This window comes from Myodes glareolus, chromosome 15, assembly GCF_982192425.1.
Source record: "Myodes glareolus chromosome 15, mMyoGla1.1, whole genome shotgun sequence".
Classification (NCBI taxonomy): domain Eukaryota; kingdom Metazoa; phylum Chordata; class Mammalia; order Rodentia; family Cricetidae; genus Myodes; species Myodes glareolus.
In genome coordinates this window covers 74,059,783-74,083,417 of record NC_142040.1, presented here as the reverse complement: position 1 = coordinate 74,083,417, position 23,635 = coordinate 74,059,783, and the positions used below count along the sequence as shown (strand labels likewise).

General features: G+C 48.0%; 1 protein-coding gene across 4 annotated transcripts in view; it reads left to right on the top strand.

Moving 5' to 3' along the window:
* The window catches only part of Tent4a (terminal nucleotidyltransferase 4A), a 33,685-nt gene that overhangs the window by 7,771 nt on the left and 2,279 nt on the right, over positions 1-23,635 (top strand). For 2 of the 4 annotated variants that reach the window (XM_085676571.2, XM_085676570.2), the window contains exons 2-12: positions 10,943-11,066; positions 11,891-11,937; positions 12,943-13,063; positions 14,010-14,117; positions 15,360-15,488; positions 17,600-17,813; positions 19,325-19,451; positions 20,181-20,281; positions 20,814-20,986; positions 21,464-21,622; positions 22,630-22,794. In XM_085676571.2, the coding sequence (XP_085532697.1) occupies positions 10,943-11,066; positions 11,891-11,937; positions 12,943-13,063; positions 14,010-14,117; positions 15,360-15,488; positions 17,600-17,813; positions 19,325-19,451; positions 20,181-20,281; positions 20,814-20,986; positions 21,464-21,622; positions 22,630-22,794 (1,468 nt within the window). The remainder of the gene's footprint in view (positions 1-10,942; positions 11,067-11,890; positions 11,938-12,942; positions 13,064-14,009; positions 14,118-15,359; positions 15,489-17,599; positions 17,814-19,324; positions 19,452-20,180; positions 20,282-20,813; positions 20,987-21,463; positions 21,623-22,629; positions 22,795-23,635) is intronic. The other 2 variants (XM_085676573.2, XM_085676572.2) reach the window with 1 other exon arrangement.

Sequence of the window (23,635 nt, the reverse complement as noted above, 5' to 3'; positions counted from 1 at the left end):
TTCCTCTTTTTTTTTTTTTTTAAAATAGACAAAACTACAGACCCAAAGTTCCACGTCTTAGGGAGGGGAGGAAGGAGGATGTGGACTCAGCTGAGACCAGTGTTGACACTGGGCAGTTCTGGGATAGCCCCACCCCCCAGAAATCTGCAGTTGTATTTTAACTGCAGACAACACTTTAATGAGTCTGTTCTGTGTTGTGTGCATGTGTGGTATAACTGGTGGTCGGTGGGTTATGGCATGTGTGTGTTGTAGTGTAACTGGTGGTCGGTGGGTTATGAGATCTCAATCTTGTGCTCAGAGTGTGTGTGTCAGGATATGGCTCCTATTCCAGTTCAGTGGGTCTGTAGGGAAGGCACAGCAGGGCCTGAGGTCCTGGGCAGAGGATGCACACCGTGTCTCTCTGGGCTTATGGGCACTGGCTGTGTGCTGGCCAGCACTAAGGGTAGCCAGGACAGGTGAAAAACTAGTTGAACGTTAATTTATTGATTTGTTTGTGGAGTGGGAATCAAGCTGAGCGCCTTGAGCACGCCAGGCAGATACTCTGCTAGTGAGCACCTCCTGAGCCCGTATTTAATTTTAGTTAAAATTTAAACGGCCTTGTGTTTGGACAGAGCTGACTTTGTGCAGCTCTACGTCCGTTTGAAATAGTGTGATTCAGTAAGTTGCTGAAATAAATTGAAACAGCAGTAAAAACTGTGTTGCTCAGCAAGTTGCTATGGAGAAAGCTCTAGAATCCATGTTTCTGAGTTTCCAGTGCAAATCTTTTATGAAAGGCTGATGATTTCATGACTCAAGCAGCGTGGAGTCGGGGAGTGTAACAGGGAGCGACTGAGGGTTGGAGCACTGCTGGTTCAGCATGCAAAAGATGTGATGCCTATTGGTATTTTACCCCGGGTCATCAATCGCCTCCGAGGTCTGTCCCCTCCCAGCAGCTCCTGTGAACAGCATTCTTGAAGGCTAGTGAGCCCTGCATTTTCCTCTTTGACTTTCTGGATCACAACCACAAATGAGCACTATTTCTTGTGTTTCACAGACACAGACACAGTCTAGATTGACTAACATGGTCTGGCAGAGAGCTCTGCACTTGGTCATACAGGTCAGTGCTGTTGATGAGGGAGTTAGCTTCCTCCAGGCTAAGGATTTAACAAGACACTAGGCAAACCTGAAGATAAGTTCATAAGGGACCGTTACTGTTCTGAGGAGTCCCTTTCCTAATGAAAATGGATGTGTTCGGATCTGCCTGTGGCTCCTCTTGTGTGGGTACCTGACTGAGGGGGACCGAGGAAGCGCTTCAGGACTGGATCTTGCTTCCCAGGCTATCTTAGGGTTGATGTAAGGTGCTGACTTGCAGACTTGACTTCCACTGGAAAAGCCGGGTATCCTGCACTCTTCCTCAACAGCTCGTTTTAAAGAGACGAGAGAAAGTTTTGAGAGACTCTTAGATCTTGTCCAGGGATCACCTAGGAAGTGGTAGAACTGGGCTCAGACTCCTTGCCTGACAAGTCCATACACTTCATCAGTGTGTCCCAGAGAGGGTGTGGGAGCATTCGAGTACAGAGCCAGAGGCATGATTTGGTGACATGGCAGAGGCAAGAGGTATGGTGAAGTGTAAGAAGAGTATTTTGGTCACAGGCATCTTCTCTAAATCTAAGCAGCATTTTAAGAAGTGAGAAACAACTGTGGTATGGCGTCCAAACGTGAAACAGGCACTTGGCATGGTCTGGGAAATACAAAGGAATTCTGAGTGTAGCTACCAGTTTCCTCAAGAGTCAGTCACCAGAGACTAGTGCGTACACAGAAGCAGGATGGCTAGAAGGAGTTGTTACTGGCCCTGCTGACCTACACCCGGATCAGGCCTGTTGTCCCTCCCTTTATTCAGTGTTTCCTGCTGCCCTTCAGGATGTTCCCAGGAGGCATGGCGCTAAGCAGAGCAGTCCATCCAGAGAGGCACAGCTGGTCAGGGCAGCCTATCAGGGCATCCCAGGCCCACTGGTCAGCTAGGGTTGCCAGAGAAGTGAGGTTGACAGGAGCAGTACCTGTGAGTCCTGGGCTCTGGCTCCTTGGAGAGAGGTCAGATGCAGCCATGAGTGCCTGGCTTAGAGGACAGGACTCTGAATGCAATGTCTCAGATCCAGCGCACAACCTGGCGCTGTGCTCTGCTACTAGAGTGGCCTCCTTCCTCGCTGCCCAGTTTACAGATGGCCCTTCAGAGCATTTATGCCCATTCATTTAGTCATTGTGTTTTAAGAGTGGGCCTCAAACTTGGGGCTATTCTCCTGCCTCAGCCTCCAGCCCACAGGAATTACATATCTGAGCCACCATGGTATTTGTGAAGTTGATTCATTTTCTTAAATGTGGGAGCTTTTAGTCCCATCACCCAGAAATCACCAGGTGACCACAAGTGTAGATGACATTCTCTCAGATCCTATAGATGAGACTTGGCACCATCAACAACAGAGTCACTAGAGCCATCTTCGTTTAAACTTTGGTGAATTATTTATCTTGCTTCAGTAAGAGCTGTGCAGTTTCAGATAGAAAGAGGTTTCTAAGAGCTACTGCCAAAGCTCAGAATGTAAACTTAAGAAACAAGGCACTGATCTGCTCTCTGTGTAGGCTGAGACCTCTGGGTCTTCCCACCTACTGACGGTACACAAGGCATTGCTGTGAGTTTGGTACACCTACTAGCATTTGTTGAACCCTCACTGAGCCAGCGTCCCAGGCCCTGTTCTCAGGACTACCTGTGTGGATTCTGTGCAGATTCCAAGTTGCTGTCCTGTATCTTTCATTAGCTTGGCAGGGTCAGCCCTGCTTCCCCGAGGCATCCATGTATTCTGGCTGAGTTCTGGGTTACCGTGCTCTGACCCTGTGTCTGGTTTTTGCCTGCTGTGTGGCCTGGTGGTACTGCACAGCGGCCACTGCCAGTACTTTTTTGTGTAGGGACTAGAAGGAGCATTTTTGAAGAGCGGATAAGGGGTGCTGCACTGCCTGATGGGTCGCTTGGCTGGCGTTCCATCTCAGAATAGTGCCACCACCACCTGTCCTGCCAGCAGGACCCTCTTCTCTGGTCTGAAGAGAGATACCAATTGCTCACCTGTCCAGAACACCTCTGTCCAGTGTGACAGATTTTTCTGGATTCAGATGCTGTGCGCTGCAGACTGAGTTGCCCTGCAGAGTAGGGAGGGGCTCTATCATGTTGCTGACTTTACCTTCCTTGGGTGGCAGTATCTGATGTCTGTTCATCCTTGGATGCCTTGTTTTGATCCCTGACTTTCCCCTCCGATAGTAGTGATATGTTCTTTCTGGTTTTTCTGTGGAGCTGGCAATGAGGTGGTTTTTCTCTGTCTTTAATTTTTTTCCCCTTTGGGGTTGACTGTTTCTATGATACCATTCCTCTTTCCCTGCCTGTGCACAGGGCGTCTTTTCCCCCACTGCTCATCTTCACACTGACTTGCTGTCAATCCTGTGGGAGCAGCTCCCATCCCTAGTCCACCTGCAGTTCTGAAAGTCTGCCTGTGCCCCGAGGATGATCATTCTGTGGCCTGCAGGCTCCAGATACTGGGCAGCAGAGGTGCAGACTGAGGTTTTTCTTGGGACCTGAACTTGGCTTTGAGTTGTTTCAGCTTTCCAGGGCTCAGTGCTCTTGGCTTCTCCCTGGACTTCCTAGAAGGCCTGGTGGCCTCTTGTTTACAGTCAGCCCCTGGGGACAGAGAGCCGCTCCAGGGATCCTGCACTCAGTCTGCAGTGTAGGGATGCTCCTCCCCGCAGGGTTTCCTTGCCTGGGGCTGCTGTTCTTGTCTGGCTGCTGCCTCTCCTTCCAGCCCCAGCCTCAGCAGCAGCTCCTTGGAAGGTGGTCCCTGGCAACTCATCCTGAGCCACACAGCACATTTTGTGTTTCTTGTAGCTCGTGTTGTTTTTTCGTTACCCTTCTCCATGAGGAAGCCCCTTCCAGGAGAGCAGAGTGAGAGCAAGGGCCTTGTTTTGCCCTCTGCGGTACCTGCCACAGAGTAGGTCCTCACTAAGTAACTGGAGCATACAGGTTGCTTCTACTTTTGGTTCTGAATATTGGCAGAAATCTTTGGGCCTCATGGACAACCAAGATGCTTCTTTCTGCAAGTCTGAATGCAGCTGCCGAACTAGTCTGCCGTTTCTGGTCTTATGTCTCTAAGGAGGTTGAGCAGCTAGGCTGTTGGGGTGGGGTTTGATCAGGTGCTTATTCCTAAACTCCCTGTTCAGTGCATGGAATTGTGGGATAGGTTTTTAGGGCCCTGGCTTTGCGAGTGGGATGGGGCCCATCTGGAATGACTTCCTATAGTAGTGACCTGAGGGAACCAAACCCGAAGGACCTGCAGAGGGCGTCTGCCAGGCCGGAAGGACACCACCAGCCAGCTATAAGGTAGAGGCTGTGGAAGGTGGGGGGTGTTGATGGAGATGCAGGCCTAAGGGTGCCTTCTGCTTGATTTTGGTGGCCACTGGCAAGAGTGGTAAAGCTAGGGTTCTGTTAGTGTTTGGGGGGGATCAGTATCATAAAAGCAGGAACTTACTGAAGAAAATTTAAAAGAAACTACCCTTCATTCCCCTACTGTTGACCCAAGTGTTTGTTTCTATTTTATAGTAGGGCTACTCTTGTAACAAATGTGTCATTCTGTGCTTGCTTCTTACAGTCTAGTTCTAGGTCAACATTTCTTATGATCATAATTGTAGGCTGTTTTTCCTCAACATTGGGAATCAATATCCCTTTGTGTGGAAGGGATGCTCTGAGGTGGTGTTTCTCAGCGAAGTGGGTGCTTGTTTCTGTGTTTGCTGCAGTAGCTATGACATGAAGTGGAACTGAGTTGTGTCCCTCAGATTTAGTGCAGTGGCTCAGTCGTCATCCGAGTGCCATTCCCACTGCTGCGTTTCCTGTACTCAGGGCCTGAGCACTGGGGCTGATTTCAGCGGGTCCTTCTGTAGGGACTGGGGTGCTGAAGCCATTTCTCCATGATGTACCTACTGTTGAAGCTAAGTTCTTGCTTCGCATTATGAGAAAGAAGCTTTTGCAGTGTCCTTGGGTTTTCTCTGCCTGGGGTACAGACTTGGGTCACCGAGGGTGCACATGGGCACCTCTCAAACCCTTGGTTAGACTCTGGAAGGTTCTTGGACATCTGTTTCTTTAAAGTCAGACTGACAACATTGGCCACAAAGCTTCAGAGCCCTCCCTCTTCATCCCCTGTGTATACTAGTTGGTCTTAACAGGTTAGAGCCTGGAGTCTCCTGATGTGGGAATCTCAATTGAGGAATTGCCCAGATCAGATTAGCCTGTGGGCGTGCTGGTGGAAGATTGTTTCCTAGTTAATTATGTGGGAGAGGTGCCCACTGTGGACAAGCCATTCCCTGGGCACCTATTCCTGGGCTGTTTGAGAAGTCTAGCTAAGCATGATCCTGAGTAAACCAGCAAGCTCCCCTCCCTCTGGCTGCTGAGTTCTGGCTTGATGTCCCTCACTGATAGACATGGATGTGACCTGGAAGCGCAGGCCACATAAAGATGACCTGTGACCTGGAAGTAGGGCCACATAAACCCTTTGTTTTGATCAGAGTGTTTTTATCACACTTGACCCTGGCCCCTCTTGGTGCCCCCAGGGAGTAGCTGCTGCCCAGAGAGGCCTTCCTTCTTTCCTGAGCACTCACACACCTCTGTAGTATAGCTGTCATCCCTCACCCTACTTGTGCCTTCCCATTCCTTCAGAGCCCCCTGTAGAAGGTAAGTCCTGCAGCTACTCAGAGAGCAGCTAGTGGGAGTTTAAACACCCATGGGCCCAGTTCCAGGCTACTTCCTTCCACTTGTTTTGAGCCTGCAGTTAAAAAAAGGTGTTTGATAGTATGATTCAAGATTTCCTAATTTGTTTCTGATTCAAAGTTTACTAAATTTGTCCAGACACTAGTTGCCTTGTGTCAAAATTAGATAAGTGATTTATAGTTAATTCATTAACTATGCTAGTTAATGATGCTTTAAAGAAGATTATCTGCTCTCAGAATAGTGGAAGTGATTCATTCATTCATTCTCTCATGCATACTTGCACTTCTCATTTTCTTAGCAGTCCATTTCTTCTGGCTAGTAAGGAGGTAACTGCAGCTCAGTACCATGGGAATCAAAGAAAGCTACAAGACCGTTCCTTTCTGCTCTGTGTACACCAGTCGGTATTAGCCTACTGTAGTCAACTTTAATTGTTAGCTTCACCGGGGTGTGTGTATCAGTTAATTTCAAATATTTTTACCAAGGTGCTCTTTCCTGGCTAAAGTGGTGCCTAAAGGAAAGGGTTTTGGTTTCTCAGAAGCTACTGATTTTAAAGTTTTTTGAGGCTGGGCTTGGTGGTGCACACCGTTAAGGCTAGCACTTGGGAGACAAAGGCAGGTGGATCTGTGTGAGCTTGAGGCCAGCTTGGGCGACATAGCAAGTTTCAGGTCAACCAGAGCTATGTAATGAGGCCATGTCTGAAACCAACAAGAACAAACCCCCAAACAAAAGCTTTTGAAGACAAAGTTGGAGGAAGGGAGAGAATAATTGGTAATTGAGGAATGTTGCCAGTGCTTTGTGTTGGAAAAGACCAGGAAGGGAAATCAGCACTTGAAGTCAAGGACGGTCCTAACATCACTTTCCAGCAGAACTGGGAGCTGATGAGTGATGAGCTCTCTAGGTAAAGGAGGCAAGCGTTAACAGTTGTGGAGCTTTGGACCTTTGGGGCTCAAGAGCTGTGTCTAGGAAGTTGAGAAGCCAAAGTGCTAGCAGCTCACAGTTGGTGTGTTAAATGCTGTGGACACATCCAGGGAGGGTCACCCATTAATCTCTGTGTGTTCTTTCTCATTTGCACACACTCTCTTTCTCTTCCCTCTCAGATTTACCTTATGTCTTATGTATATGAGTATCTTGCCTGCATGGTCTGTACACCATCGGGGTCCAGAAGAAGGTATTGAATTTCCTGGGCCTGGAGTACAAATGGTTAGGAGCCTCCATGTGGTGCTGGGGACAGAACCTGGGTCCTCTGCAAGAGCAAGAGATGCTCTTCACCCCTGAACCGTATCTTCAGCTCCAACCCTATTTTTCTTTCAGTAAAGGCATTGCTGTCACTCAGCATTTGGGTGTTTTCTTTGTCCCTTCTTCCTATGGCTGCGGTGTCTAAGCCACTCTTGTTGCATGCCGTGACTGCTTCTGCTGCACATTTCCTTGTGTCCTTTACTCGATGCAGTGCAGCTGCTGGCCTAGGTTTGAGAAGAAGAGCAGCACCTTAGGACACCTTAGAAGTTGTGCTGGTTGGGGGTGGAGAGCCCAAGCTAGAAGCTCTGGGACTTGTGGAGTAGAGAAGGAACCAGCTTTGCTAGGGAGGAGCAGGAGGAAGGCATAGGAACCAGGAGCCCAAGGTACCTGGCTTGGATTTGCGAAGATGGTTTGGATGCAGCACTTCCATAGTGGAAGCCGTCTGTCTTTCCAGGATGGCCATTGCTTTCCCCAGTAGCTGGGTTTGCTATGGAATGATTTGGTTTGGCTTTGTAGCTGTGGTTGCTTCTTTTTACAAACAGCCCAGTAATCTAGGCTCCATGCCCCTGATTTGGGTATTAAGGGCAGAAACCGACAGAGCATATAAAGGAGACGTGAGAAAATCTGCTATATTTTCCCTCCGTGTCCTGAGATGGTGTCATGTAGTCCAGGCTCACTTCAACTCTCCATTCTCATCTTCTGTCTCCAGGTGCTGGAATTACAGATGTGGGCTGTTGGAGGAAGGCCACTTGTTGGTCCTCAACTGCTCAGCCCTGAAATAATCACACAGAAACTATATTATTTAAATCAGTGCTTGGCCCATTAACTCTAGCTTCTTATTTTCTAACTCATACAACTTAATTTAACCCATTTCCACTAATCTGTGCATCACCATGAGGTCATGGCCTACTAGCAAAATTTCAGCATGTCTGTCTGTCTCCAGTGGCAGCTCCATGGCTTCTCTCTGACTCTGCCCTTCTTTCTTCCAGCATTCAGTTTACCTTTCCCCACCTAGCTCTGTTCCCATATAGCTCTGCTATAGGCCCACGGCAGTTCCTTTATTAACCAATGATATTCACAGCATATGGAGGGGAATCTCACATCAATGAGCCACCACACTTAGCCTGCCATTATCTTTGAATGGATTTGGACTTTCAGGAAATCGATTATAGACAAAAACTATCTTTTTTTTTATAAATGAACTTTAATTTTCAGTAGAAAATACACAACAAAAGTCAGCTCTCTAGTATTCTCATGATGAAAACTAAAAGCTCACCAAGAAGCCTTTGGTCTGGCCGTTTCAAACTGTCCTCTTCAGAACAATCAGAGTGCCCAGTTCAGGCACTGCGATGCTCAGTGCAGTCCCTGTCCTCGATGGAACTGGAGCTGTGCCTGGCCTGTGGGCCAGAAGTCATGGTTGGTATCTCAGAGACAAGCATGGTCCCCTTGGTTACAGTGCTCCTTTTCTACACTGTAACAAGAGCAAATGGAGTACAAAACTCAAGATGCTCAGGGAACCCAGTACGGTGTAGTGGTGGCAGTCACTTCCCAGGCACTGGTGAGGATTGAGAACTGCAGCCTGGCAGGTGAAGATGAGGTTCTGACACAGTGAACACACAGGCCTCTAGCACACTGCTTTGCATTCTTCCTTCTCTGCACCCGGGGAGGCTCCAGGATCTAGGAGTGGAAGCAGAGTCCCACCAGAGGTTTCTCAGAGCTATCCCTTAGGTGGCAGCTGCTCACCTGCCTGCACAGGAGTGACTTTTCTCACTGGACAGTGCTGACCACAGGTCTGCTGGACAGCAGAGGGTTAAAATTGACTCCCACTGGCTCTGGGATGCTACTTCCATGGCCTAGGAGGGCTAGAACATATGTGTTTTCCCATGTCAACAGCTGCTATCAGGCGTCCTGCCCTCACTGACTCATTCGTGGTGCCGTGGTGACCCTGCTTCCTTCCAGGAAAGACCAACAGGCTTGGCTTTTTGTTGGACCCTTTTGTCTTAGTTATGGTTTCTTTTGTTTTGCAGAGACACCATGACCAAGGCAACTCTTATAAAGGAAAACATTAAACTGGAGCTAGATTACAGTTTCAGAGGTTGGGCTAGTCTGTTGTCATGGCAGGAAGCATGGCAGTGTGCAGGCAGACATGATGCTGGAGGAGCTGAGAGCTCTACATATGGATCAGTAGGCAGCCAGAACTCCTGAGACCTCAAAGCCACCCCTCAGTGGCACACTTCTTCCAACAAGGCTACACCTCTTAATAGAGCCACTCCCTATGGACCAAGTATTCAAACCCATGAGTCTATGGGGGATTTCTATTCAGACCACCACACCCTCATCTCAGAGGAGCCGAGACAGTCCAGCAGCAGTGTCCTGTTCTGAGAACAGAGCACATGTTCTTGACTGACTTTTTCCCAGAGCAGCAGTAATATTTGCATCTCATTTGCCATGATTTCAGACAGACAGAATACCTGTTCTCACTGATAGAGCCACAGCACTGGAATCAGGACACCTGTGTTCTGCAGGGCACCACTTCTTGCTCGGGCATCTGGGTAGGTTGTGGCCTTCTTTACCTTGGAGAAATGCTGGTCATTCCCTCTTGGCCCTGAATGAGTGATCAGACATCCGATCACACTGTTTTACTGGTGGGGTGCCTGCTGTAGACCAGAGGACTTGTCCAGCTGTCCTTTCTGGAGTATCAGGGACAGTCCTCCAGGTAACTTCACCTGAGGGAGGGAGCCTGGCACTTGAGGCCTGGGAAGCAGAAAGGTGACTGTTTGATGCTGTTGGTATTTCAGACACAGCTTAAAGAAGGTTGATTGTATATGCTGCTTTGCTAGTGAAGACTTGAGTCACATTTTGGCCGTTGAACCTCTCTGTCTACAAGATGTGTGAGTGTAGCCAGCCTAGGAACTATGCATGAGTTTTTAGTGAGTTAGCCTTAGTATTCTGCTATGACTTTGGGCCATTCATTTAATTATCTTCTCTGTCTCTGTGTTGGCCTGTCTCTGAACCTTGCTCTCAGTCTGTGAACTCTACTGTTCTCATCCGGAGCTGCTGAGACCTGGGGCTGTTGGGCTCCTGGGGATGCATGTTCATGAATCTTTTCTGTCTCAGGCTGTGGGTGTTGCCTATCATGAGGCATTCTGTGTGATTCAGGATGTCTTGCTGGGGTCTGCTCCTTTGGCTGGCTGCTGTGCTGCACTGTGTTCATTGGAAACTGCCTTTGCTATGAGTGTACCTCTCAAACTTACATCATTTTGAATGTATCTTTAAAGGCCAGTCATCAATACACTGATGTCTGGAATTGACAGGAGTTCATCTGTGGAGCTGAACCATGCTGTGAGCTCTCATATACTCCAAAGTTTTCATTCTGTATTTTCATAGAAAAGAAACTAGGGGCTAGAAAGATACCTCAGCAGTTAGGAGTACTTGCTGTTCTTCCAGAGGACCTGTACTTGATTCCCAGCTCACTGCTGTCTGTAACTCTAGTTCCCGGAGAGCTGATATCCTCTTAATGGCTCTGAGAGTACTGTGTGTACGAGTGGTGTGCAAACATGCGTGCAAGCAGAACTTCCATACACATTAAATTAATAATGATAATTAAATAAGCTAGATCTTTTAAAAGTTTAATTTTATTTTATGTGTATGGTGGTTTGCTGTATGTCTGTGTACCATGGATGTACCTTTGGAGACCAGAAGAGGTCATCAGGTCCTCTAGAATTACATTTACAAAGGACTGTGAGCCACCATGTGGGTGCTGGAAATCAAACGTGGGGTCCTCTGTAAGAGCAGCAAGTGTTCTTAACCACTGAGACATCATTCCAATCCCAGAAACTAGATTCTGAGTAGCTCCAAATATGTTTTCACCTGTAGAAAAAGGTAGGATTCTGTTTAATTGTAACTCTCTTGTTTTTCTTTTTTATTCACCAGACTTCATGAGGAGATAATTGACTTTTATAACTTCATGTCCCCTTGTCCTGAAGAAGCAGCCATGAGAAGGGAAGTGGTGAAACGGATTGAAACTGTGGTGAAAGACCTCTGGCCAACAGCTGATGTGGGTATCTTTTGTGTTACCTCACACATACCAGTCAATGTGAATGCCCTGTAATTGTTTTGCCTGCTGTGTCCACACACATCCATGCTTCCCATTACCCTGGGTATAGTGGCTCTCGAGGCACAATCTTGGGTAGCACCTGGGAGCTGTTTAGAAAAGCATTTTCCACTCTGCACTGCTGAATCAAACTCTGGAATGGTCCAGCCATTGGTTAGCTCACCAGTGCACAGTTGGTTGAGGACCTAAATTAGCTTGAGAAATTCATTCGTATTTATATTTTCATTTTCATTTATTTATCCTCTCCCTCATTTTTGTTTAAAAATCTCCTTAAGGTTAGAAATCTCACTCCTACCCCACCCCCTGCAGTCACTGCATTTCGCAGCATATAACTTGTTTTGTTAGAAATTGCAAGTCCAAATGGAGCATGGTGGTGTATGCCTTTAGTTCCAGCACCTAGGAGGCAAAGGCTGTGAGTTCGAGGCTAGCTTGTTCAGCATAGTAAGTTCCAGGACAGCCAGAGCTACATAGAGAGACTCTGCCTCTTAAAAAGCAGCACAAGACAGTGTTTTATAGTACCTCACTTTCACATGGATGAGTAAGGATCTGTGGAAATGAGGTACTTGGTTGTAGTTGTGCAGACCCTGCAGTATGCCACCTGACTGGGCAGCTAATAACTGTGCCTGGATTTTGATACAAACATAAACAGATTTTCTAGTTTGTAGCATTCCACCTGCTCCCTCCCCTACTTCGAAGCTGGTTTGTTGTTTACTCATGTTTTGCAAGGTGGGAACCTGCTGACTCTAATGTGGGGTGTTTTCTTTCAGGTGCAGATATTTGGCAGCTTTAGTACAGGTCTCTATCTTCCAACAAGGTAAGTACCCCTCAGATGACTGTGTGCTTTAGTGTTTATTGGGTTAGATGGTTCTGTGTGCATCTGAGGCTCCAATAGCCAGCTGGAGAAGGATTGTGGAGCACAGAGGGATGTTCGGCAGAAAGTGAATTTTAGATTATTAGTAAGGTATCAAATTGCTTGCTTGGCTTTTTCGTCTTGCATTTAATTTTTTATGGAATAGAAATGTTGGGCATTGGAGACAGAAGATGAATGGGAACTGTCTTAGTCTCGTGCTGCTGTAATACCATAAATACCACAGTCTGACTGAATTGTCAACACTGCCTTAGTCTCCTGATACTGTAACATAGTAACCACAGTCTGGCTGAATTGTCAACACTGCCTTAGTCTCCTGATACTGTAACATAGTAACCACAGTCTGGCTGAATTGTCAACACAACCTTAGTCTCCTGATACTGTAACATAGTAACTACAGTCTGACTGAATTGTCAACACTTACCTTAGTCCCCTGATACTGTAACTTAGTAACCACAGTCTGGCTGAATTCTAAACATTGTCTTAATCTCCTGATACTGTAACATAGTAACCACAGGTTGGCTGAATTGTAAACAATAGAAACTTATTTGGCTCTCAGTTCTGGGGACTGAAAAGTCCAAGATTCAGAGGCCACAATTGGATCAAACTCTTCCTTTCTATAACTCCCCCACCCATGTGTCAGTGGTCTTGATCCCACAAAGACAGTGCCCAGAATCTGTTCTCCTCAGAAAGGTCACCATGCAAGAGTCAGTGACAGTAGCACAGCTGACTGGTAAGCGGTATCTGTTTCATCCCTGTGGTTCTGGGCTTTGAGGACCTTTTCACTCTTGGTTTTCATAGTTACATGACTTGAGCTATGTTCAGTACCCAAGGCTTAGGTCCTTAATGGGATTCTCCCGCTGCCTTGTAGTACAGCGACCTCATGCTGTGAGGCTGGCCTCCAGGTGAGGTGTGTTGTGACCAATGTATGTTTCTTTCTCTTCTGACCAGTGACATAGACCTGGTTGTCTTTGGAAAGTGGGAACGTCCTCCATTACAGCTGTTGGAACAAGCCCTTCGAAAGCACAATGTGGCTGAGCCATGCTCCATCAAAGTCCTTGACAAAGCTACAGTGAGTATGGGGGCCTGACACCTCCACCTGAACAGGAGTCCCCACATAGTGCCAGCATCCTCTGATCTTCCTGATCGTGGTTACTGCCTACATTTAAAGATTGTTCTCTTGTGGTATATACATGCAAGTGATCATCTTCATGCTTAACCAGCTGAGAAGCTGTCCAGTGATAATTGAACTTTTTGACATTTGTGAGATCGCCACCCTTGATGCTAAAAGACAGAACTGTGTCCATGTGTGTTTGAGGAGTCAGAGGAAGAAGAGGGTAGCTAAGGAGAAACAAGCATTCCTTGTACTGTTGTTGGAGTGCAGCTTAGGGATCTGTGTGGCTGTGTGGTTTTCATGTGGGGAAGACAACATGCTAGCTTACATTGCAGGAGGAAAATCAAGAGTTCCCTTTGCTACCCAGAGCTGTGTTTGCATAGGAAAGGGCTTCCATCTTAGAAGCTGGAAGGTGAGACTGCGTCTAAGGCTTTCTAGCTGCCGCAGGGGTGTGCTCTCTCTACTGAGCATCCTCCATAATATCCATAGATTCAGATCTTGGAGTGCAGGGGCTTTGTGTGTGGTGCACCTGTGTGTTTGCTGCAGCTGCTCCAAAACAAGTATGGTAGTGTTGCTGCTTACCGCTCAGTGTGTCTGACCCCTGCCCCCAGCCTACTGAGAGGAAATGGCGTCTATGTGTGGTAATGGTTTCTTAGGGTGTGTGTGCAGGTCAGGCCTTCACACGTGAGTCTTCTTCTTCAGGCTCTGGATCCCCTCTGACTATCCCACTTCAGTCAGCCTGCAGGAATGAGGACAGTGGAGGGGTCTCTAGTGACCACTGACAGAGCCTTTCTCTTTAAAACTGCCCTTGAGGACTGCTGATTGCCTTTGTGAAGAGAGGAAGGGGAATGGCTGTCTGGAGAATGTAGATGCCAAAGCCGCTTTTTAAATTAAATCTTCGCAGGTGCCAATCATAAAGCTCACAGACCAGGAGACTGAAGTTAAAGTCGACATTAGCTTTAACATGGAGACTGGTGTCCGGGCGGCAGAGTTCATCAAGAACTACATGAAGGTACTGCTATTACAGGTCCCACGTGAGATCCTGTTACTCCTTTTTCTCATGAACGTTAAAACCTTGGAATGGGGCATTGTTAGCAATACAGAGGGTTCAATTGTGAGTGCGCTGTAATGGGGTTTCTAGAGGTACTTGAGAAGAACGTAGCTGTTTTTCTGATTTACTTTGAGTAACCACTTCCTAACATTGAGTGTCATTTTAGAGAGCTTTGGGGAAATGTTCTTTCTGTTAGTGCACATCCTTGCTCCCTGCTCAGGGCCACATTCACAAGTTTAGATCGAAGTTCCTTCTGTGGGTCCCCTCCCTTTAGAGGCCTCAGTGTTGGGGAATATGATTTTCAGGTGTGTGACTTTTGTTTATGCTTCATTTGTTTAACTGTGAAGCTGTGTTACTGTGCCTGTCTAAAACACCTGATGGTCCTCATAAAGAGGTGAGCGGCCAATAGCAAGGCAGGAGCAAGGACAGATGAAGCTGACAGGCAGAGTAGACATAGAAGGAGAAAGGAAGAAGAGAGGAGCAAGAGAAGACGCAGAGGAGGGTGCTAGGAACCCACCAGCCACAGAAAAGAGTGAAAGTAAAATCCACAGAAGTAAGAAAGGAAAAACCCAGAGTCAGCTAGAAATAAGCCGAACTAAGGCCGGGCGTTATATTCTAATATTATAAGTAATATTAAGCCTCTGTGTGTGATTTATTTGGGAACGGGGTACCCCCCCCCCCCAGACGAACAAAGAGTGATAAAAGACAGCCAGTAACACTCAGTGCCGGGGAGTGGGAGTTGGCTTGGTGCTTGAGCCGGTGCCTTCTGGAGCCCTGACTAGGCCTGTCTGGCTCCCTCCTCGCTATTCCACTTTGTCAGCTCCTCTCCTTTCTCATCTGATCTCAGCATGTGCACCCCTGAGAACACTGGATCAGCCCCTCTGCACGTGTCCTGGCCTCGCTGCTTTCCCTGGTGCTGCTCGCAGCCCGAGTGCACCTGCTTACTCCTGAGTGCTCGGGATTCTGGTGGCAGTCCTGCTATGTTCCCTGACAGAGTCACTGCTAGAGGGGAAAGGGCGTTCTCATACTACCTCAGCAAGTGTGAATCCTTCAGCCTTGGAGACAGTTAAAATTGGAGACAGTTCTTTTTTGGAGGTGGGGGCAAGAGGATGGATGAGCAGTTCTTTCTCTTGTGAAACTTGCAGTCTGCTGTCTCTTTAAAAGCAGATCAGCTGACCTGTATGCGTCTTCTTGCGTTTACAGAAGTACTCGCTTCTGCCATACTTGATTTTAGTGTTGAAACAGTTCCTCCTACAGAGGGATCTGAACGAGGTCTTCACAGGAGGAATCAGCTCCTACAGCCTCATCTTAATGGCCATCAGCTTCCTGCAGGTGAGTGGACCTTCTGTGAACTTGTTCTGTCAGCATAAGTGGTGGCTCTCACCACTAGTGAGCAGTTTCCCCTCCTTCTTCTGTTCTGGCTCGAGGTGTGGCTGTCTTGGTCAGCGTCATTCCTGCATCTTGATTCTGTGGCTGGCTTCTGTCAGCGATGTCTGTCTGATTTTCAGGAAGCCTTTACTATGTTGAGACCGTGTGAATTGTGTGTTTGGAGCAAGAGAGCAAGAGTTAGTTGGTTTATTGCTATATAAACTGTAGAGCCCTTTCCGTTGGTGCTTATCTGTAATCTGTCCTATCACTTTCACAGTGAAGGTCGGGCACCAACATGGGAAAAAGATGGAAAAAGTTTCTTCTGTGTTTTTCTTGTTTTGCTTTTGGAGATAAAGTTGCTCTAGTTCTGGGTGCCCAGAGCTAACTGTGTAGCCCAGGCTGACTCAGACTCCTGGCAGTCCTCCTGACACAGCTTCCTGGTGCTGAGATTACCTGTGTGAGCCACGCTGCCTGCCAAGCCTTCTGTCATTGGTGGGCTTAAGTTCCGTGTCATTGTTGTTTGTTCTGGTGAGTGAAGCATAGGAGAAGCCAGTGACATTAGACCTCCACTCTAGTCCAGATGACCTGGGATTCACTGTGTGGTTCAGGCTGTCCTTAAACTAGTAGCAGTTTTTCTGCCTTAGACTCCCAGGCGCTGGGATTATAGGCATGATGCCACATATATAAAATAGCCCCCGAGTTAATTAAAGTTTTATGACATTTAACATTTGCTTGAGAAAAATTTCCTGTGTATTTTAGCCACCCAAGTATATGTCCCCATGTATATCAATGATTTTCCTTTGCACTGTGCTTGGGGAGGGGTTATCATTTTCAGCAACATTGCTGCCCTACAAGTTAAACTACAATGCTGACTGTGTGTTAGCTTTGACTCCCAGACTTGTTGCCCCTGAAGCTTATGTCCCCGAAGTGTGACAGCCAAGAAACTTTTGGTGTTGAGCCCACCCTGTTCTAATGTGATGGTGCAGCCTCCCAGCGCACAAAGCATTGCCATCACTGAGCTAAATGGCTCTGTTTTTGTTTCTTGAGTGCCCCTGATTTGAGGTAACATTTCAGTTATCTTGTAAGGACAGTTGTGATGTGTATGTCACCTCCTGGTGTGCTTGTTCCTGGGGTCCTTGCGGCTGTGAGACCTCACAGGGCCATCCAGATGGCATGGGATTGCTGTTTCCTCTCCACCTTCTGTGCCTGTGTTAGAGCCCATCAGCCTCATGCTGGACCATCTCACAGTTGCCTGAGGGAAGGAGGCCAGGTCCTGTACTGGACTGACTTGAGTGTCTGATTTGATTCAAAGGCAAGGGAATAAAGGCAGACAGAGAGACTGCCCTGTTCTCTGGCAGAGGTTCGACCCAGGAACCCAGAGCTCTGATGTCACAAGGGATCTGTCCTGGAGGAGCCGTGCTTCCTGCTTCAGCCACTCTGCTGCCAGCACTTGTGTGCTAAAGAGACTGTGAGCCGCGAGCCATACACAGCCTTCGAGTGCTTGAAGTGTGACCAGTGAGACTGGAGGTGCTCGCTCCTTAGTGCTGGCTGCATGTGGGCAGTCACTGGTGCAGAGGAGTTGTCGGGACAGTAGGCGAGGGGCCGTAGGAGGCTTTGGCTTGCTTGCTTGAAGAAGAGTGTGGTGATGAGCTCGGCCTGACAGTGGTGTGTCTGGGAGCAGGATGAGTTCCCTGGCAGAGTTAGCTTAGTCCACTCACATTCTGGTTCACGTGAGGTGTGATTCTATTCAGTGTTGTTCTGCCACCTATTGGTGGCATTTCAGGAGGATGGGATTAATGTGAAACGGTGCATCCACCATCCAATTGACAGTCGCACAGAATATGGAAAGCTTACCTACTGTCGGGCAGCATGGGGCTAATCAGGTGTCTGTGTTTGGAAGTCATGGTCTGAGTGACTGACAGAGGCTGGCCGGTGCACTGGGGCCTCCTGGACATGGCTCACACTTTCTTAGGTGCTGTTGAGTGGGAACTCTGAGTCTCTGGAGAGGCTGCTAGGGTCGTGTCTTTAGAATGTATCCCTAGTTCATACGCTTTGTGGCTGTGCTACTTTTACAGTTACATCCGAGAATTGATGCCCGGAGAGCTGACGAAAACCTTGGAATGCTTCTTGTAGAATTTTTTGAACTTTATGGAAGAAATTTTAATTACTTGAAAACTGGTATTAGAATAAAAGAAGGAGGTGCCTATATCGCCAAAGAAGAGATTATGAAAGCCATGACCAGTGGGTACCGACCATCGATGCTGTGCATTGAGGACCCCCTGTTGCCTGGTGAGCTTACTCCCTCTGCCTGGGAGCACAGTGCTGGTTTTGTACCCGCAGACCTTAGCGGTGACACTGTCAGGAGTCCTTGTTCTAACTGACTTACTGCATTTTAAACGTCACGTCTCATGAGTGCTGGACTTGGGAAGGTTAATCACTGCGCCCTCCAGAAGCACACCAGAAAGGGTGGTGTCTCCCGTCCCACAGCACTTTCTCCCCGGCTTTCCTGTGTCATCATGAATGTTGCTGTTGTTTCCATGGGGGCTGAGCCAGGGCTCTCCCAGCCTCACTCCCCTTGGCATGTGTAAGGGTGCTCGTGTCACCGTGGTAACAGTTGGCCTTTAAACCTTTGCCAGTCTGGTAAAACCATGCTGCAGATTCCTGTTTAACTCTGTTCTTTTCAGCTCTGCCCATGGCTTAGTGAGCACCTCTCGGGTGAGAATCAGTGAGGGCAGGGGACAGGGTGGCTATGCTTTGTACTTTCTCACAGAAATGCAAGTGCGGATGCTGGGTCTGCTGAGCAGGGTCCTCAGTGGATTTTTATCTTAGGGGAACCTGTCCCATGCTGCACCCCACACCCCTATGTTAGGGGAACCTGTCCCACACTATACCCCTGTGTTAGGGAAACCTGTCCCACACTGCACCTCCACACCCCAGTTTGTAGTTTTATTTGTATTTGTTCCTGTTCATTATTTGTTTTATTATCCTCAGATTTAATGAACATTTTAATAGTATTTCAATGCTTCTAGGTTGTGATTAATTTCTTTAAGAATCTATTGAAGAAAATGTCCTGACAGTGCTTCTCAGCTGTCTTTAAGAGGTCTGAAAGATTCCATAGATGGAGAGGTGTGGTTTTCCGAGTGTTTGTTGGACCAACGAGCTCGTGCCTTCAGGTGTCTGTGTCAGTGTCCCTGCCTGACTGCTGTGCTATAGCTGACTCCAGGAAGACAAAACTCGTGTCCTCCCTAACCTGCCCGCGAGGGATGAGCGTGTGTAGGAACTGAAGTTCCTCTTGACTCTGGGGACAGCTTCACTGGGGTTGCTCTGACTGCTAGCACTCTTCCTTAGAGTGCTCACTCCCCACTAGCTCTCCTCTCATGCTGTGGGACAGTCAGGACTTATCACTGAGGTTATTGATCATGCCAGGGCCACACTGCTGGTTCGTGCTTAGGATGTCTTAGATTTCCTTGTGGTGGGTGGTTCCTTGTGAGTATTTTCTCCTTTTCCTTTTCCTGCTACCCTGGGACTTAGGTGACCTCATGAACTCTCAGGATCCTTGTGATTGCCCCCTTTCCAGTCGTAGCAGTAGATTGCTGAGGTGGCATCTGAGGTACACTGAACCTGTATGATTTACATACATGAGCTGTGTGCTGCAGTTGGCAGCTCTCGGTGCTGTGTTCTCGTGCCTGTTGGATGAGCTGCTCAAGTCGGAGGCCCGTCCCCAGCACCTTGTTTGAGAAGGTGTGAGTGGCAGGGTATGCTCAGGCCTGAAGCAGTCTGACAGTTGCCTTTTGTTGCAGGAAACGATGTTGGGCGGAGTTCCTATGGGGCCATGCAGGTGAAGCAGGTGTTTGACTACGCCTACATTGTGCTCAGCCATGCTGTGTCACCGCTCGCCAGGTCTTACCCCAATCGGGATTCTGAAAGGTAATGGGTCTTGGACCTGGGTTCTGGGCTTCTTTCTCCTGGGGAGTTGTGTGTTTCTGTGATATTGGTGGGTACCAATATCTTGAGTGGACCTTGGTAATAAGGATTGGGATTCAGGATGGCTGTTGGATGGCCCATGGTCAAGGGTTGAACATTCCTTAATGGGGTGGTGTTTTACTGGGGTATTCTGTATGAGGGCAGATCCTGACTTCTAAACCCTGGATTGGTGCTGGTCCAGCAGCCATTGGGTGTGCATGCTCTGCTTGTGAGCGAGTTCCATCTGAGCATCGTATCCAGCCATCCTCCAGTCAGACATGTTTATCTCTGACTCCAGGTTAGCTGCCGCATATATATAGTATGTGGGGGTGGGGAGCAGACAGCAGGCAGGGGAAGACAGGACTGTGCAGCCTGCTGTTGGTAGTGTATTTATGTCCCAGGAATGGCACTGTGGCTTTGTTGCAGGCCAGCACTTGGGGTCTTTCCTACCCGTGCAGTGGGAAACAATCAGCACTTCATGACTGCTGTGAATGGGGGTCTAGGCCCCCTAAGAGCTGGATTGGAGCTGTCGTCTTTCCTAGACAGATGGTGGTTAAGACCTCCTTTTATCATGATCTCATAGCACACTTGAATGTAAACACATAAGAACTCATTCACTCAGCTTGACTGCTTTGTCTTTCATGAGCCTCACACCTGACACATGATGTCTGTGTCCAACCTTGTTCTTTGCAGTACTTTAGGAAGAATCATCAAAGTAACCCAGGAAGTGATTGACTACCGGAGGTGGATCAAAGAAAAGTGGGGTAGCAGAATCCTCCCATCTCCAGACCTGGGTGAGAGACTGACACAGTGTGAGGCATGGCCCTCTGCCCTTTAGCACAGAAGCATCTTTTACCCTCTTGCAGGTTGTCCAAGCCAGGAAAATGGCTCCTTTTTCTACTTTTCCTGACAGACCGTTCATTCTGTAAGACCTAAGCTAAGAGAAATAGAGCAGAAGTTGCAGTAGGAGTGTGGGAAGGGGCAGACAGAAGTTGTTAATGTTGATTGGATTCCAACATGTAATGGCCAGAAATCATTGAAATTGGTATTTTTTCATTTCAAATCTTAGAATTCCAGTGTGTCTTTGTATTTCAGAATTCTACATTTCTGTTCCAAATACTTACTTTATGTTATAGTTTATAAAAGCTACAGGTAAGATTTACACACCCAGTATTGGACAAATATTTTAATGCTTTCTGATAACTAGTTTAATATACATTTAAAATTAGATTAACTCAGATTTAAGGTTTGGCTTGTTGCACACACAACATTTCAGAGCTCCGCAGTCCTGGGCTGCTGGCACATTGCTTTGCTTTCCTGCCCCAGACAACAGGATTAAGATAAAGGAGAGAATCAACACTTGCAATGGGGAGCAGATGAAGAGCCGGGAGCCCGGCTCCCCTTACAGCCAGCGCCTGACTCTGTCCCTGTCCAGTCCCCAGCTGCTGTCCTCAGGTTCCTCTGCTTCTTCCGTGTCCTCGCTCTCTGGAAGTGATATTGTGAGTGTGTTTTTGCTCTTGACTGTCTCTCTCACCTGTGGGGTGGTTGGTGTCCTTGTTATCTCTAACAGGGAGTTCAGGACCTTTTCCTCCGTCTCAGTCCCTTCCTGGATGTGGTATGCATGCAAAGTCTGTGCTTGGTGTTCTTTGGCATAGGCCTTAACCCCAGGCTGTGTTGCTCACACGACCTATGACCGAGGTAGTAATAGCACTCAGCCAAGCCATGGACTTTTTTGAGTGCTTTTGTTTTTTGGTTTGTTTGTTTAAATATGGTTTAGAGATTTATAAACTGAAGTACACGTGTTTCATCTGTATTTCCTATAGCCTGGTCTTTCTCAGTTTTGAAGTAACTCTGAGGAAGCAGGTACCCTTGGACCATCAGCCCGATTGCTAGAATGATCTTTACTGCTTGCACCCTGAGGGTGACCTCAGTGGCACCCTGCTCACAGCTCTCCTTGTCTCTGTGCTGGACTCTAGGACTCAGATGCGCCCGCCTGCACCACTCCCAGTGTTTGTCAGTTCAGCCTACAAGCACCCACCACCCTGATGGCCAGCCTGCCTACAGCCTTGCCAATACCCAGCAGCAAGCCTCAGCCTGCTGCTCCCAGAACATTGATCATGACAACGAACAATCAGGTACAGGCTCCCTCTCCGGAGCCAGCATCCGAGCCAGCAGTGCACTAGAGTAGATCAGTGTTCACTGTGAACTGACTCTCCTTCAGGCGTGTGTGTGTGTGTGTGTGTGTGTGTGTGTGTGTGTGTGTGTTTGGGTGGCTGTAGAACACAACCCTGGTCATTCTGTAAGACAGTCTCTGATTTGGTGGAATCTGATGCAGCGGTTCTTAAGAACTGATGCCTCTAATGGCGCTGTGTGGGTGCCCTGCACGCAAGGTCTAGGCATTATCCAGCGTTACCCACTGCTCGCTGCAGTAGACACTTGTCTTCTTTCCCCCAGAAATTCAGTGTACGGACCCTTGAAATGTCAGCATGGAATTGTACTCTTCTGCTAATTACACATTGTTTGGGAATTTTTTCTTTTTAAAATTTATATAAAATCAATCTAAAATATAAATATTCAATTTTGTGTATACATTCCAATTATATATCAGTTGAATTTGTACCCATTCAGTACATTGTTTACTTGAAAGAAAAGCAATCTGGGTGGTGGTGGTCCACACCTTTAATTCCAGCATATGGGAGGCAGAGGTAGGCTGATCTCTGTGAGTTTGAGGCCAGCCTGGTCTACAGAAGTAGGTCTGAGACAGCCAGAGCTACAAAGACAAACTGTGTATCAAGAGAGGCAAAAAAGAAAAAAGTAAAAACAGCATTTGAAATGGAGGGCAAGCGCAAACTGTGCAGAAGATAGAGATGTGTCTCCTGGAGTCATGTGGCCCTGCTGCGATCATCCCAGACTGCTCTGAGATCGTGAGCTGCTAAAACACACGACTCTACTGTTGACGTGTCTGACACAGTTCACCCCAGCCGTGTAGCCCAGACCACCAGCCCTAAACTAGTGCACATGGGAGCTGCCCGAGGCAGTTGTTTGTTAAGTTTTCTCCCAGGTCAACTTGATAGTCTTCTTCTGATAGGGACATTGGTCTCCACTGCCCGCTCTGGAAGCTCATGCTTGCTTTTCCTTCTAGACCAGGTTTACCATCCCCCCGCCAACCCTCGGAGTCGCCCCTGTTCCTTGCAGACAGGCTGGCGTGGAAGGAACCACGTCTTTGAAGGCTGTTCACCATGTGACTTCCCCAGCCATCCCCTCGGCATCCCCCAATCCACTGTCCAGTCCCCATCTGTATCACAAGGTGAGTGCTGTCTGTCTGTCTTAGCTCAGGAGTCACTGCAGCTGGGCCTGTGCCTCTCAGAGAGACCAGAAAGTTTGAAGGGGGCCTTTGTGTCTGCCTGTGCAGCGCACCCTGGTTTCCTGTGTCAGCAGCGTCTGGAGTGCTGGTCGGTCCGCTGTGACAGCACTTCCGTTCTCCTGGCACTGCAGCGTGGAGGAGAGCAGGGCTTTCAGTGCACTTTACCACTTACTTTGTTTTTTAAAATCCGAAGGTAGAGCCACAACCTGTAGCGGCACCATCAGCCAGTGTACCCAGTCACTGGCTTCCCTGCCCGTGGGGAGCTTTGTGCAGAACCATGCTGGGATGCCTTGCCAAGTCTCATTAGCCATGGGAGTACTTCAGGCTCTGAGACCCTTCCCCATCCTCTGAGGCATTAGATACAGCCCATGACCCATGCAGGAGTCAGTGCAGTACTTAGTAAAGTAGCTCCTCTTTGTTTATCCCATCCCAGTTGGCCAGCGTAGTTTTGTTCTGGGAGGGGACTCTTTGGCGTAGTCACTAATTCCTTATTATGGGTGCACTGGCGTTGGGGATGGGGAACTCCTGCCCTCGGCACTGCCGCCTCCTCCACCTGGTGGGTTTGCCCAACTCTTCCCAGAAGCATCTCATGCTTTTCTTGTCCTCTTTGCAGTTGCTTTGGAAATGGCCCAAAGCTTTACTGCTGCCTGTAAAGGTCCTGAGAATTAGGTAGGCATTTGTGACTCCTATGTATGCTTCCTGTCACAGACAGTCCAGGTTTACAGGGACCTTCTCATATCTGTGACGAAACAGCAAATCAGAAATCTGTATAGGACGTGGAGTG